At 37.0% G+C, this 16,873-nt stretch overlaps 1 protein-coding gene across 15 annotated transcripts in view; it reads left to right on the top strand.

Annotated features, from left to right (window-relative positions):
- Sgms1 (sphingomyelin synthase 1) overlaps positions 1-16,873 on the top strand; it is a 289,949-nt gene that overhangs the window by 234,715 nt on the left and 38,361 nt on the right. For all 15 annotated transcript variants that reach the window (XM_048807437.1, XM_048807436.1, XM_048807435.1 and 12 more), the window contains one exon: positions 13,973-14,825. In XM_048807437.1, coding sequence (XP_048663394.1) covers positions 14,185-14,825 — 641 coding nt within the window. In that variant the 5' untranslated portion in view covers positions 13,973-14,184. The remainder of the gene's footprint in view (positions 1-13,972; positions 14,826-16,873) is intronic.

A 16,873-nucleotide genomic window follows, 5' to 3' on the forward strand; every position in this document is an offset into this window, starting at 1 on the left:
TGAGTTGCTTAGGGCCTTGCTAAATTTCTGAGGCTAGCTTTAAACTCGAGATCCTCCTGTCTCAGCCTCCCAAGCTGCTGGGATTACAGGAATGCACACTGTTTTTTTATTTTTTTTATTTTAATGTGGTTCTTCATCTTTGCCAACTCAGTAGCTAAATAAAGAACGCAGCATCTTGCTATTGTTTTAATTTTCTTCTCTTTTTTGAAATTGGTGAGATTGAAATTTATTCTCCATGTGTGTTGGTCTTTTATTTAATTTTTACTTTACTATTGAAATGCTAAAGATCACACCCAGGACTTCATGTATTTAAAAATTTTTTTTGCTTGTATATTGATTGCCCTATTTCTAATCTCTGATTAAAATCTTTTTTTTTTTTTAAACTGGATATGATGGTACACACCTGTAATCCCAGTGACTAGGGAGGCTGAGGCAGGCAAATCACAAGTTTCTAGGAAAACCTTGGCAGCTTAATGAGACCTGTCTAAAAATTTAAAAAATGTAAAATGTGGGGAGATGGGAATGTAGCTCAGTTGTAGAGTGCCCCCTGGGTTCAGTCCCCAGTACTACAATCAATCAATCAATCAATCAATCATTCTTTTTCTCATCAGATTTTCAAGAGCCTTTCATAGTTACAGTCTATGATAGGTTGAAAAATATTTTGTCCTGTGTTGCTTATCTTTCAATTTTATTTTTGGAATATTTTGACTGTACATTTTTAATGGTTAGTTAAAGCTATGGTTTATATAGTTTATATATTAATGTTAGAGACTGTAAATGCTTGTGAACTTGAGAGAACACTTTATGCATGACTCATTTTGAACTTTAGCTCTTCCAGTGTAACATGTTACACTGATATATATTTAAGACTGTTTTGTGAGTAAAGAACTTATTTGACCTAATGCAAAACAGCCCTAAGTGTGCTTGTTCAAATCTTGTATCTATTTTTAAAATTATCTTTTCATGCTTTCTGTTAACTAATTTTATAACTCGTATAGTTTTATATAATTTATAAATAAATTAAATTATAAATAATTTAAATAAATAAATTATAAATAATTCAGTAATCACCACTGATTAGTTTTAAAATTCTAATTATGGAAGCCACAGAATAAAACTTAATAAAAATGTGTAAAGCACAAATAAGTGTAGTCTTTCTGGTAAACTTTGTGCCATTCACTGTTGTTTTTACTGCTTTGGGGTCCTAGTCATGGTCTTATAAGATAGCTCAGATATGCAGTATGCTTGCATAAAAAAAACTATAAAAATAGCCATATTGCTAATTATGAACTCTCCACATGCACAATAAAATTACATGAGTATCATGGAGATAGCATCAATTGACGGCTTAGAAGATGAGTTGTAGTTCTTGCAATTCTAATACCTTCTAGTGTCACTTTTACCCAGACCTCCCTTGTGAAAGTTTCTCCAGATCCTTTTATAACTTGAGAAAGATTCTGGGGTAATAATTTCATTGACGTTATGCTGCCCCCTGATGGTGTTATACCTTAGTCCAAACCAGAGCTATAGTGGTTGGACTGATTCTGTGCTCTTATACTGGCCTACTTCCTGGCTAAGGTTCCTTTCTAGTCAGCTGAGCTTTGGGGCTCTGAACTATTGGTCAGTGATAAAGAAGATCAGTGAAGATGAGTCCCAGAAGTTTGGGGATTTGCCAGATTCCAGTTAGAACCAAGAAGTCACAGTTAATGGTGACTGGAGCAAAGCTGGTGAATTGATGATTGTTTACTTTTAAGATTTGGTATAGTTGCTGGGGCAGGGGGCTTATTTGAGTGTAGCGGTAAAGGTCAAGGAGACGTACTCTTGCTTTTCTTGAAATATTTGATCGTGTTTGCTTCCAGGAGAGCAAGAGAAGGAGATGGTGGAGAATAAAGTATAGTAGGAACATGGACACAAAGAAACAAAGCCATACGCTTTCTGTGGCCAGAAATGTCCACAAGATGTATCTTGAAGCATCATCAATTTAGAGCTCACCCTTTTAATATTCTCTGGTCCAAAAATAGTTTGAATTTCCTAGTTATCAAATAGGGATTAGAAATTTATTTTGGGATAGAAACTTGAACTTGATTTCTTCTATTTGGACCTGTGAGTTGTTGCTAATTTTCAACCATGGTGTTAGTTCCCAGAGTCATGTTCCTCAAATCAGCTTTCCCTTTTTACTTTATTGAGTCAAATTTATACATGTAGTTTAGTAAGCCTTTTCCCAAGGAAATGGAAAACCTTTGGTTACCCAGCTAAGGGGTATTTCTAATCCCCAGTGGACTATAATAAAAATTTATTTAAGTATAGATGGAATTTTAAAAATAATTTTTTATACTAATCAACAGATTGTATGTTACCAACACAAGGCAGTCCCCAATTTAAAAACTGAAAGTGTGCTTTAAAAGAGTTGCTTTTTATTATCTGTTAGGCTTAGGGAGTAGATGCTTCAATCATCAATCTTCCAAAGTTCATAGGTTACTAAACATGGCCATTCTTCTAAGTTAAAATAATCAAAAATTGACTAAGAATTTCTGACTACTTCTAAGTTAGCAAAATCATTGTAAGAGAGAAGTAACTTAGAAACTAAAATAGTAAATCTTCAAGGATGTTGTGATGGTGCATGAGACAAGGGGAAAATGTATTTGAAATCTGAATAGCCTTAGAAACCTGGAGGAAATGGTTAATGTTTATAAGATACAGATAGATTTCGGTACTCTTATTGTCAGTCATTATATAACATTAAAAAGGCACCATTGCCTTTTATAAGGCTGTGGTGGAAGGTACAATGAGAATTCTTCCTTTGGATATCAAGAACACTGTCCTGCATTACATCCCCAGTGCTCTTCAGTGAGGAAGGTCAAGGGTGAGGATTGAGAGTTGTGACTTGGATGAAATGGAGGAAAACAAAGCAAGATAGCAAAAAGCAGGATGGAGCTTTTGTCAAGATCTTTTTTCTCTCTCCCTTTTTTCCTTGAGAATAATTTGTCAACATGGAATAATAATAATAGAAACTTTTTTTTTTTAATTCTCAGGCACTTTTTTGGACACCTGGATGAAGTTTTTCAGTCTGACAAATTATGTCCCCTCTAGTTCTGAGAAATATTTTTGAATAATTTATTTGGTATTGTTTAAATTAAGAAGATTTAAAATCACTTCCCCTTTTTCCTTGAGTTCCCACTATTCCAATATTGAACTACCTAGATTACTTTTTTAGTATTTTCTCTTGATTTTCCATCTTTTGCTTTGTTCTGTTTTCTGAAAGATTTTTCAACTTTACTTTCTTTTGTTTCTATTGAATATTTCATATATACCATGAGTTTCTGGGAGATTCCTTTTAAAATAATCTGTCCTTTTCTTTTTAAGTACCATCTTGTTCTTGTTCTATACCTTCTCTCTTTGAGAACGTTAAGGTTTTTTTTTTAAACATTATTATATCTCTCCTTTGTCTAAGTTCTTTTGCTGTTTTGTTTACTTTTGTATTTATTTATTCTTGTTTCATTCTTTGGCTTTTATATTTATTTAAAGAGTTTCTTCAAACGTCTTTTGGCCTGGGGTGTTTTTGGTTTTGTTTCATTTAGTTTTCTGTTTTAAAGTAGTCAATAATAAAGCTATCTGGAAGCTTTTTGTGTGAGGTTAGTTTGTTTATATGAGAGTCAGTGCAAGATGATCAATGAGCTTAGGTCTTTTCTCTTAAACATTTTTTAGACCTTTACAGAAAAATTTATCTGATCATTTACTTGGAAGTTGGTGTCTAATGAAGTAAGGGGCAGATTCCACTCATGACCGTCTGTTTGCATCTTTTACTTGTTCTCTTGTTTTTAGTAAGGTACCAGCTCCCACCTGTTTGGTGTTTCCTCCTCTTTTGAAAGAGAATAGACATCAGTCTTCCTGATATGGGGAAGGAGTGGTTGCTCCATTGAGCAAAGTGAGAGTTGAAAGGTCACTTCAGAACTGATCTTTCAGCTAGTCCTCTGTGATTAACTCCAGCTTCACTGCCTGTTCCACAGTTACCTGATGTCACCAGCTCCCTATACTTTTGAGTTTTCTGTTTGATAAATCAGATTGCCACCCCTAGTCCATTTGCTTCCCAACGTCACATGGTATTGCTGTTTTCACCTCTGTTCTCTTTGCCTTTCTTATTTTCTTAAAACCCTTTTTAAATTGTTTAAGTGATTTTTTATTGAGTTCAGACAATCAGAAGGGGTTCTATCCCCTGCCTCCCCCATCCCCAAAAGGGGATATGGGTGCTAAATTGAGACCTTTGGGCCTTTATATTGATATAGTTTGTATTGATATACTTTTGCTAATATCTCTTCCTCTTTTGACCTCCCTTTGCCCTTTTGTTCTCTTGTCTTTTCTCCTGAGGTATAAGGTACAAGCCAGAGGAGAGAACCTACAGTTTACCTGTACCTTCTTTTAACACAAAACACACCTTTTAAAAAAAATTGTATCATATTCTTTCCAAATGTTTAGTTGGTCAGATGACGTGTGTGTGATGTGTGTGTGTGTGTGTGTGTTTGTTAGTTTGTTTTATCGGAGATTGATTGAATCCAGGGTCTCCCACATTAGGCAAGTTTAAGGTTTAAGGTTCATTTCTTTGTTTTATCTCTTTACTGTACCCATTTCTCAGTCTTTTAAAACCTGTCTTATTTTCTCAAATTCATGGTTTGATATACTTCCTATTTTCGTACCTGCCAAATTTCCCTCCTGGTGGATCGTTTCCTCATGTGATTCATAATTTTCAATTATTTATCATCCTCAGTAAGGCCTTTTTTTCTTTTCCATGAAAGAGTTGTGAACCCTTGCTTATTGAGAGGTCTCTAAGGAACTGTTTTTTCATTTATTTCTCTTTAGTGTTTACATTAATTTCTTGGCCTGGAAATCTCATACCATGTAGGTAGAGTCAGTTTGGACTCTATATTATTGTGTGCCAATTTCATAGGTCCAATTTTTCTGTCTTAAAAGGATCCTTTCTTTGATCAAGGGTCTTGCTGGAATCTGAAAGGTCCCTGCCTCTAGCTTCTCAGGTTCAAGTCTGGTCTCCTCGTGAGCCACAGGTGTTAGCCTGTAACTTTTCCACTGTGGCTTTGTGGTTATTCTTTTTTTAGTACATGGGAAATTTATTTTCTTTAATTTGAAACTGATTATGGTGTGAAAATTTCAGCAGTTATATTTTATGTTGGTTTTTATATGTTTGGTGTACAAAGGAGATTTATATCACTGGGTTCATGCTCTGGGATTAGAAGCCATCTCTTTTGCATTCTCTTTTATTCTTAAATTTAACCCACTTCTCTTAAGTGTTTTAGGCTCTAGAGACTTCAAGGCAAATGAGGATGGGCTCACATTGTGTGCAGAACTAAGGCCCATCAGAGAGCAGTATGGCATCAGGTTGCTGTTGAGTCACACTGGAGGTAGAAACCAGAGCACAGCAAATGGCAGTAGGAAAGGGGAACAGATGGGGACAGCCTTCAAGGGAGGGTCTCTAGGAAGTCACAGCTGATTAGCTAGAGTGAGTGAGGGGAAAGTGAAGTTGAGGAGGAGCAATCTCTTTGCACAGATTCAGGTGTTTTGCTTATTTTTGGAGTTCAGAAGATAGGGCAGGCCATACCCAATACAGTTACAATCTCTTGCCTGCCACAGCCCTCGCCATTCCCTGTTCTCTGTGACCCATTGACCAAGTGTGCCTGGTCCTTGGAGATATTTCTGAAACAGTTGAAAGCCTGGCAGATTGAGTTTCCTGGTAGCCTGTTAAATTCATGTCTGCTTCTCTTGAGTTGAAAAGAGACTGAGATAAGAAGGGACTAAGGAATGGTGGGGCAGAGTGACTTCATTCCTCTCCTCTGACTCTGGCTCTGCCAATGGCTTTGCCACTAGCCCCAGCCTCCCAACTGACCACTGTTGGATTTTCTGTAGAAAAAGGAGGAAAAAAGGAAGGATCTGAACCTTTATCTCCCTTAGATGTCTCCAAATAGCTCCTGTTCTTAGGCATCTATTAAACTCCATGTCAGATTTTTTTTTTTTTTTTTTTTTTTTACAGTTCTACAAGATAGCAGAATTATTTTTGCTTTAGAAATGGATAAACCTAGGGCAGTTTAAGTGAGCCAGGTTCCCTAGGGTACTGCATCGAAGTTCTTAGAAACGAGGAACCTGGCCTTATCCTTTTCCTAAGTTATCTGATTTTTTGTCACACTCTTGATTGGCATTTATGATGGATTCAGAAGACAGCTTTTTTAATTCCAGCTAAACCAGCAGTGAATTAGAAGGATGTAGTTCTCATTTTTGAAGAGAAGAATGGGAAGAAGAGAAAGGAACAGAGTGTTGTGTAATAGAAATAGAGTCTGTGTTAGTCTTTCCCAGGCTTCTCTGGGTGGATGAAATCAGCACTGTGCACTTCAGCCCCTGTGAGAGGGGTGGGATCTGGAAATGCTGCTTGTATCCTGACATTCTCAAGTGCTGCTGGAGTGAAGCCAAGTCCAAGTACTGCAGATTAACCAGGCACATATGAAAATAGCCCTGCTGGCTTCAGACAGAGAGGCAGCTGGTCAGTTTAGTGGGAATAGATCATCTTCAAAGGTTGTGGTAATTGAGTTCTAAGATGGAAATCCAATGAGAAAACTATAGTGATTAGTTGTCAAAAGAGCTATGCAGTTTTCCTGATCATAATCACAACAGAGTTTTCAAATGGCCTTTCCGAACATTTGTAGCAGCCTGGGTATTGAAGGAAATCCAGCTGATAGAACAGTTGACGTCCTGATGGTTTGTTGTTGTTTTTCTCTCTGGCATGATGGGAAATGCCTGAGACTAGAATTTCTTCATGCCCTTAGGTTTGCATTTCAACTTTTTTTGTTGGTAGTTTGGCTCAGCTCAGAACCATTATGTTTTGGGAATTTGAAGGGTTTTGGAACCTAGTATACAGAGGGCAAAGGTTCTGGGTTTTTAGAGAAACCTACAAGCTCATTTAATATTTTTAAAGAAAGCTAGTGTAGGCAGCATCTATTTTTAGTTTTACAATGCAGCTTGCATGTTTAAAAACAGAATATGCTTGAAAGAAGAGCAGTCATTTTCTCCTTCCAAACACAAGTAATGTGTTTATCAGAGAAATTTTAAAATATTGAAAAAAAAACCCTGAAAATTATTTCATAATTGCTCCCCAAGTTAACAGTTAAGAAAATGATAAACAGCTTCCGGACTTTTGTCTTATGATATTTACAATACATGTTCTTTCAAGAATGTTATTCTGTTTGGTAACCTGTTTATTCAGTTGACAGAAATATAAGTATATATCACTATAATATAGAAATGTGGTATAATCTCTAGTGGAGGCTTAGTATTCTGCTGTATGATGATTATCAATTGCTATAGTAGAACTTTTAGTTTTTTATTTTTTCTGTAATGATTCTTTGGATTTTCTGGTTACTAAATATTTATATATACATCTTGTCAATAAATGACTCAAATGGGGTCTTGGAGTCTGAGAGGTAGAATTCACTGGTGATAGGACTCTGTGATGTGGATGGAACAGTTGTATATTTCATACCGTAAGGGAACAGCTAGAACCGTAATATATGGTATACAGTTGGTATGGCTGATTTCTTTTCATATATCATACCTGTTAATTTATAAGCAACCAAAAATCATCTGTTTTCCCCTGGCACATTGAGGGCTACCACATTACAATATAGATCCTACATTTTGAGAAGGAGGCATAAGAAATGGGGTTAACTTTTGGGTGAGTTACAGGGCAGCCACTGAGAAGGAATGCATTTCAGATATTGTGAAATCTAAGTATTAAGTACCATTAAATAGACAAGGTTTGGAGGAGAGAAAGATGTCATCAGATGAGGCTCTTCTCACAGCCCAGAGTCTTAACAACCTGAGTGGACTGAAAGGCAAATATGTACGCTGCAGCAAGCCCTTCTCACATCTAAGCAAAGTAGGTCAGCAGACACTTAGTTTAAGGAACCTGTTTTGTAAGGGATGATTTTTATTTGCCAACCAGAGTTGGACTGTGGAACTGTGAACACGGCAGGTAATAGCTGTTTAAAATAAAATAAAGAGCTGTTTAAAGGTTAAGGCATCAAAAGTAATCTAAAACTTCCAAAACTGTAGAGTGAAACAAATAATTTAAGTCTTTCAGGTAAACCAATGTGGTTGTTACTCTTAACAATTTTTATTCTTCAAATATGTATCATTTTATGAGCTCTGCTTATTTTGAATTAATTCTTCAAGTACTAAATAGGAAAATGCACAGCTTTGTATAGACTGATTTGAAGAAGAGCCACTGGAAAGCTATCCTGAGAATTTAATACCTATGAGTGTTCCAGTGGGCTGCATCACCTTAAAAGGTCAACTGACTTTTAGGTAAAGTTCTAGTAGATATGAAGACTTTTACATGAACAGGAAGTTTTACAAAAAGTCAGTGTTTTGTAGAAAAACAGTATAAATTCTTTATTTGTATTGCTTTTTCAACAAAGTACTCATAGGGAGTTTTTGTTTTTGTTTTTAATAAAGTGTGAGCTAAGTGTCATATGCCCATCCACAATTTGATCTTGGATGAAGTTGATGATAAGCTATTAAAATAAAATTAAGTGTCATCTCCATGTTGCTTTTGTTTTTGTTTTAGAGCTTTGATCCGTGAGACAGGAAGTTTAATTTACTCTATGTAAGACTTTTATGTGCAACTTCCTACTATCACTTGTTATTATCAGCATCTGGAAACCTTTGGAACCCTATCTTTTCCCTGCAGTTTCTTCATTGACATGCCAGCTGTGTTTGTTCAATCTTGGGTCCATTGTGCCTTAAAAAAATCATGAAAACTCGATTCTCAATTTCAGGGCAGTTATTTTACAAAGCCAGTTAATCTTCAAGGAAAGAATAAATTGAACTCAGTTTATTATTCTCTTGTATTTTTATATATTACTTTATTTTTCAAAGCACTGTCAGGTGTATGTAAATTCCTTTTACTAATGGAATAAGTGGATGGAATAAACTGTTGCATTTCAGGAAACTGAGGTACTGGAGTCAGAGGGCAAGTTAATGATAGAGCAAGCATTGGAACTAGAAATTTTCCATCAATAACTGCACATTTTCATTCTTAAAAACCGATGTGTTCAGTCTGTAATTGTGATGGTAGGTTTTTGTTAGCACAACACTGCTTTATTTCTGGACAAGCCAAATAATAACACAATATAATATATTTGTTTGATTTTTGTTTTTGTGGTACTAGGGTTTGAACTCAGGGCCTCATGCATGCTAGGCAAGTACTCTACCACTGAGCTATATCCCCTGATCTCATAATTTGTTGCTTTATTTTTATTTTGTGATAGGGTCTTACTAAATTGCCCAGGCAGGCTTCAAACTTCAATCCTCTCACCTCAGCCTCCCAAGTAACTGGGATTATAGGCCTAGGCCACCACACCCAACTATAACATAATGAATTCTTTTTTTTTTTTTAATTTTTTTTTAATTTTTATTATTGGTTGTTCAAAACATTACAAAGCTCTTGACATATCATGTTTCATACATTTGATTCAAGTAGGTTATGAACTCCCATTTTAATGAATTCTTTTGGGGACGTGTAAACAGACATTCCTAAGTGATTTGTTTAGTAATTTTTCTTTTCTTTTTTTTCCATTTCAGATGAGTTTTTATTGGAGCATTGTAATTATATATAACAGTGGGATTCACTGTTATATATTTGTACATGCACACAACAGAACAATATAATTTCCTCAATTTTATTTATTAAAACTTCTGCCTTTTAGGCAAAATAGCATGAACTTAAGGTATAAAAAGAGTTTAAAAATATAATTGTTTTATTTAATCTAAAACATTACCCTCTATTTATTTATTTTGTAATTTCCAGATTTTTTAATGTAAATTTTTAAAATTTATATATGATAGCTTAATGTATTCCATTTCTTATTACATATATAGAGCACAATTTTTCATATCTCTGGTTGTATATATAGTATAGTCACACCATTTGACCCAGCTCTCCTCAGTCTATACCCAAAGGACTTAAAAACAGCATACTACAGGGACACAGCCACATCAATGTTTATAGCAGCACAATTCATAATAGGTAAACTGTGGAACCATCCTAGATGCCCTTTAATAGATGAGTGGATAAAAAAAAATGTAGCATATATACACAATGGAATATTACTCAGCAATAAAAGAGAATAAAATCATGGCATTTGCAGGTAAATGGATGGAGTTAGAGAAGATAATGCCAAGTGAAGTTAGCCAATCCCAAAATACCAAATGCCAAATGTTTTCTCTGATATAAGGAGGCTGATTCATAGTGGGATAGGGAGCCAGAACATGGGAGGAATAGACAACTCTAGATAGGGCTGAGGGGTTGGAGGGGAAGGGAGGGGGCACGGGGTAATTAATGATATTTAGTAATTTTTCTTGGTTAAATTGTCTTCTGTTACTAGAGTAATTGCTTTAACTTATTTTTCTGTTTTAGAAATCTGGCCTTGATAATTAACTATAAATAGTTTATACCACAGCATAGCATATTATCTAAAGGCTTTTATAGCTTCTAAGACTAAAATATCTATTTTAAGAATTAAAGCCAAATTGAATTTAGTATATTTTTTACTTAGTTGAGACCAGATAAAAGGTCCTCCTGAGCTAAGGACCTGTGGTAACCATGTGCTGTCATTCACCTTTTATCGTCTGGGACACCACCACTTTTTAGAACTTTCTAGACTCTCTGCCCACATGCTCAGATCTGAGAGATGGTTGAAGACCTCACAGCGGGAGAGCGCTGAAGGGCATCTTGGGTCTCAGCCCCAGGACTACCTCTTTGCTATGTATGAAATTTTAGACAAACCATAAACTCACTGGGCTGTGGTATTTATCTCTAAAAATTACATATGGACAAGAGTTGCTATACTACTTCTGTCTCCCAAATTCTATGATATTTGGGGGAGGATGAGTTTATTCACAGTGTTTTTATTCTTATATTAATTTTTCCCAATTCTGAGGGAAGTCTATCAATTTGGTATTCCTTGTTGGTCTCCCAGTAATGGATTCAAGGTGGCTCTTCTGGGTGTTGGTGGTAGTTGTTTTCCTAGCCCAGCTGACCATATATCATCTAACATCCAAACTGGTTTTAAGCAGTCTTTACTATCAGTGTCATTTTCAATACATTCGTTTTCCATTAACCATCAAGGTGGTGCAGGGTCTGAGGGATATTTTTGAAGATAATGAGCAGTGGTTGAGTACCCTCAGGGGCTTTCTCAGGGGAAAATGTTTTTGTTATCCTAGTTAACTATGGAATTGAAGTTATTAATTTATCTTGCTATCTCTGAAGAGTTCTCTGGCTATCAGAAACTGCTTGAAGGTCTTGCCTTTTCAAGATTAGTGTTTCTTCATTTGGATGGATGTTTACAGTGCTGGCCATACCAGATGAATGAATGATAGCCTGTATTGAATTACCTCCTACCATTTGTTTTTTTTTTTTAAAGTTGATTATCTCTTGAGGAGTGATATGTGCCTCCTTCTCCCCTCAGTGAGAAGTGAAACAGCACCTTGGCCTTGCTGTGGTCTCCGTGGTTCTAGGGGGTTTCCCATCCTGGCCAACTTCCTGTGTTGGGCAAGGAGAAGAATGAAGAACTTGGGGGAGAAGCCTGTGTTTGTTTCCCTTAGGCCAAGACACTCCACGGAGGATTTTCTTTACAGTCTTATAGTCACTTCAGGATATTGAAGGGCTCTCTTGATGGTTCCTGTAATTCTGCAGAGGAGTATTTAAGGAAAATTCTGCTGAGGAGGATTTAAGGAGAGGCCTTGGGCCCTGTGCTGAGGAGATCCTGTCCTGTGCAACCTTCTGTCTGGTGTGCATGTTTCCTTGCCACTCTGGTCAGTCCTCATCACAGAGGAAGTTCCGCTGTGGTGGTGACAGGTGGTCTGAGATCCACTTTGGTTTTGTTTCTCTCTGGAAAATGCTTATCTTATTTTCCTGGAACATCCAAATTGGTTTAAAGCAGTTTTCATTATCAATGTCATTTTCAATAGATTCATTTTCCATTAACCATCAATGTGGTGCAGGGTCTGAGGGATATTTTTGAGAATAATGAGCAGTGGTTGATTGAGTACTTACTAAGTCCTGGGCATGGGAGATACATGGCTGCTGAAGGTTGTTCTAAGTTGTTCTAAGCCTCCTGTGGGAGTCTAGACAGAAACTTAATGAGGGGAGGGTGTGATAAGAAAGGTGCAGAGCACTGCAGATTCCTAGAAAAGGGAATACCCAATATTCTTGCAGGGCCTAGAATATCTTTTAAGGTTTTTATCGTCATTGATTGGTTGTTATTTGGACTGGGCAATTGAAAGTAGACATGCTCACCATCCTCATGCCAGAATTAGATTGGGAGTTCAGTGGAGATGAATCGAAGAGAAAAAGTGGTGCAGAGATTGGACAGCTTTGATGAAGTCAATTTGAGAAGTCCTGCTAATTATTTTTTTAATCTGGAGAATTTCCTCATGCTTTTAACATCCTAATGTATACTGTTACACCTGGGAGAGATTATAGTACGCAATTCCTAGGTTTGTTGGTTATGGATTTTTTTTTTAACATAGAACATTTTTTTCAGATTATTATTCCATAAAAACATGTTAAGGAAATGGTGTCATCATTAATTTTCAGCTCTTAAACTTCCAGATCTGTGTAAGCTTTTTTGCAGTTGACACATTGACCATATTAGGAAACAGTTAGCCTATAGGTTGTTTTGTTTTGTTTTGTTTCAGTGCCGGGGCTGAACCCAAGACCCCTTGTGTGCTGGCCCTGAGCCACATCCCCAGCCCTGGTAGAGTTTTTTCATAGTGATATAAAGTGGACAGTGGCTGGTGGACATGATCGATAGTATGGGAAAGGTTAAAAGAGGGCCTAGATACCAACAGACCCTTTTGAAAATCATTGCTTTTTGAGCTAGGTTATGTTTCACCAATTTTCATTTTTTAATCATTGACAATAAAATCCTGTGAAGGAAACATTTTTGATTATCCTCATTCCCGTTTTACAGATGAATGAACTGAAGCTCACATAATGGGTGGAAGGAAAATGCTGGGAGACAAACTGTGGTCTCTTTTCTGCTAAAGGCAGATTATATAGTTATATAAATATAAATTTTTGAATCTTTCTTTTGAATTTTCTCTATAGGTATGCCTTTTGATTATTGTGACTTAGCTGGTTAAGTATTTTTAATGAATAAATACACTAGTTTAGTGTATTTAAATTTAACCTGTAACTCTTCTAGACAGACTACCCCTTGACTGAAGGCAAGTTCCTTGACATTTATAGAAGTAAGATTTTTCATTTATAAATGAGGGAGTTGGATCAAATCCTTCATTTTCAAACCATGGTGCATTCTACAGAAACCCCCAGGGGCTGGGAGTGGAAAGATCAACAAAGCAGGCAGAGCTGTCTCCCTCCCCTCCACTTCAGCCCAGGCAGCCAGATTGGTAACCTCTGATGGGGCTCAAGCACATTTGGAAAAAGGGATTCACTGACTTTTTGGTAAAACTGTAAAATTATTGGGCCAGATGATCTGCATTTCTGTAGTTTTCTCTGATATCTATTTAAGTTGCATATAGTATATGCATTTTTAAACATTCTTCACCAAATAGAATGATGGATTAAAAAATTTCCATATTCTTTCACATTATTAAGTACAAAGAGAATCAATGGTTTGTGTAGAGCAGAGTTCAAAGCACTATTGAATTATCCTTAGTAAGTACACCACTGGAGATCCTATAATACATGTGTGTTCTGACCTTATTCTTTTTCAGATCCAACTTAGTGCTGTCAGAGAAGACAAATAACCAGAGAAATGGTGCTCCCTGAAACTATTACATGTTTGAAAACTATGGAGTTCACAACTGACTTTCCATTTTTGTGTGCATGTGTTTTGGGGGAGTTGATATGGAAGTCCCAGTAGCCTAAACTTTTCTTTTGCTTCCACAGAAGGAAGAATTCTGTTCAAAAATGAGGTGAATGAATGCTCATGCACTCAGAAACCCTGGACAGCTTCATGAGGTATTTAACAACTGCCCTGACCATCTTGCCAAACAAGTCTCCACTCATGAGGCCCAATAAGATGAACCAGCCAAGGAGGGACAGTGTCCTGCCCTGTAGGAACAGTGACTGCTGACCTCTGAGAACAAGCTGGGGACTGCATGTCGTCTGCCAGTACAATGAAGGAAGTGGTTTATTGGTCACCCAAGAAGGTGGCAGACTGGCTGTTGGAGAATGCTATGCCAGAATACTGTGAACCTCTAGAACATTTCACAGGCCAGGATTTGATCAACCTAACCCGAGAGGATTTCAAAAACCCCCCCTTGTGCCGAGTCTCCTCTGACAACGGGCAGCGGCTCTTGGACATGATAGAGACCCTGAAAATGGAGCACCACATGGAAGCACACAAGAACGGCCATGCCAACGGACACCTCAACATTGGCGTAGACGTCCCCACCCCTGACGGCAGCTTTAGCATCAAGATTAAACCCAATGGGATGCCAAATGGGTATAGGAAAGAGATGATAAAGATCCCCATGCCAGAACTGGAGCGCTCCCAGTACCCCATGGAGTGGGGCAAGACGTTTCTGGCCTTCCTTTACGCACTTTCCTGTTTTGTTCTCACCACAGTGATGATCTCGGTCGTCCATGAACGAGTGCCTCCTAAGGAGGTGCAGCCTCCACTACCGGACACGTTTTTTGACCATTTTAACCGGGTGCAGTGGGCCTTTTCTATTTGTGAAATTAACGGCATGATCCTTGTAGGACTCTGGTTAATTCAATGGCTGCTCTTAAAATACAAGTAAGTAAAGTCAAAGCTCTAAGATGCGGTGAAAGAGGGGTTTATACTCCAGACATCTAGTAATTATTTGGAAGTGAAATTCATCAAGCAGTTGGAATCAAAGCGTATTAACTGCTTTTTCTTTCATTTTTTTAACTACATACTCTGTTGAGCTAACTGAAATTCTAGCAGCTTTAAGAAAATGCTGTTAGTTCCCTGTTTTGTTCAATATTCATATAGCATGACAACTAGGACTGTGAGAGATGATGTTCTGTTTTCACTTAACGAGAAGGAAAGCTCTCAGACATCTTTCAGAAAGTACTGGCTGATAAACAGCAGGTAAACCACCTAGTCTTGGTGTTATTAACTCAGGAAGTAAATGATTGGCAGCTGGCCTAAGTATTGCGCATGGTGGGGATAGTTTTCCCCACACAGTCAGATCTGGAACCTCACAGATACATATTGAAAGATGAGTTCAGAATAAGTATTCCACAGTGGCTTGGGTTGTTGGGAAAATGATATCCTTAGGATACGATTTGGGTAGGTGGAATGTGGAGGAACCTATGTGATTTTGTCTTATTTGTTTTGTGGCAATTAAAGCAGACTGTGACTATTCCATTCAAGTCTCTCAGGGCTATAAATAGGCACCTCCGTTTAGTTTTGTGTGGGTGCAAGTGGTTTTCAGGTCTCAAGCTCTAAACTCAAATATAGATTTCCAAAACCACTTACCTGGGTAACGACTTGTTCTTGTTAATTAATGCCCTTGTCTTTGGTGTCTGACTTTCCTCTGAGTGAAACATCTTTATGATGCCCTTGTGTGGGGTTCTGGAAGCCATTCATTGAGGAAGTTCAGTTCCTCTTGGTGAACTGGTTCATGACCACAGTGCAGCTAAGTATTAAAGAGATCACCTTAACTCAAGAAAATAAATTGTGGATATAGAGTTTATCCTGAACTGTCTCTGACAGAAATGATGGGTTTTTTTCCCTGGTATTTTATTAAAACTATTTGAGTTTTGTTTTATCTTATAAATTATATCTGTGAATGGAAATGAGAGCAGTTGCTCACTCTTGGCCAAGGGAAGGACTATCTTAGTCTAGATAAAGAAAGTCATTGAAGTAGTCAGTGTTTATTTAGGGCTGGTTTGGCAATCCTAAAGTTTAAGCAGAAACTGAAATAAAACTAGTGGTCTGGGCTACATTTGATTTGGTTGAAGAGCTGTTTCTGTTGCTTAGTTTTAAGAGGATGAAGGATATATTTAGAAATATGGATGTTCAGAATTCCTTAAATGCATTCCTTTGGTTGCCAAACTTCAGTCCTGCTTTTTGAATTATAAACTTTTTGACTTCTCAACTTTTTTCCCTAAAAGCCCAATGGGGGGAAAAAATGTTAGTTCTTCTCTACAAAGGAAAGTTTAACTTGAATTATGCTTCCTGGGTTTTTTTTTTTTTTTTTCCCTGATTTTTGGTGTTTTGTTTTTGTGTGTTTGTTTCCTAAATTTTTATCAAAATTCTTCCATGCAGGCATATAATTTACTACTCTGGAATCTAGCTTTGAATAAATCACACATGATTCTCAGAACTGTGGCTTTTAAATGAGTTTATTCTTGTTCAAAGAACTGTCTTCAATATAGGACTATTTTCTTTAAAATGTTTATTTTTTTCCCAGCAAGAGATTTTCCTGAAATCTGCAAACTTTTTTATTTTATGTTTTCCTGGTACTTATTGCCAGTACTGCTGACACTTATATATTTAAATTGTTCAGCAATAAACTAGCCAATTTGTTTCTTTTACAGAATTAATCCAGTACTGGGATGCAGGCAGCCTGTGTTCCAGCCCAGCCAGGGCCTAATGTGCTGAGTGGTTTGGGTGGATCCCTAAATATTTTTCTCAGAAAATAAGGTCCCCTTAAGTATAAACTTCTGTTGTCCTAGGCAACCATGTGTTGTTTGAATTTAACATTACTGGACATGCCACTCAGGTTCAGAGTATTTCTGTCTAGAATGCATCCAGCTAAGGATTCTTTAAAATCTTCTTTGAACCTTGTGTGGTGGTGCATGCCTGTGATCCCA

This window comes from Marmota marmota, unplaced genomic scaffold, assembly GCF_001458135.2.
Source record: "Marmota marmota marmota unplaced genomic scaffold, marMar, whole genome shotgun sequence".
Classification (NCBI taxonomy): domain Eukaryota; kingdom Metazoa; phylum Chordata; class Mammalia; order Rodentia; family Sciuridae; genus Marmota; species Marmota marmota.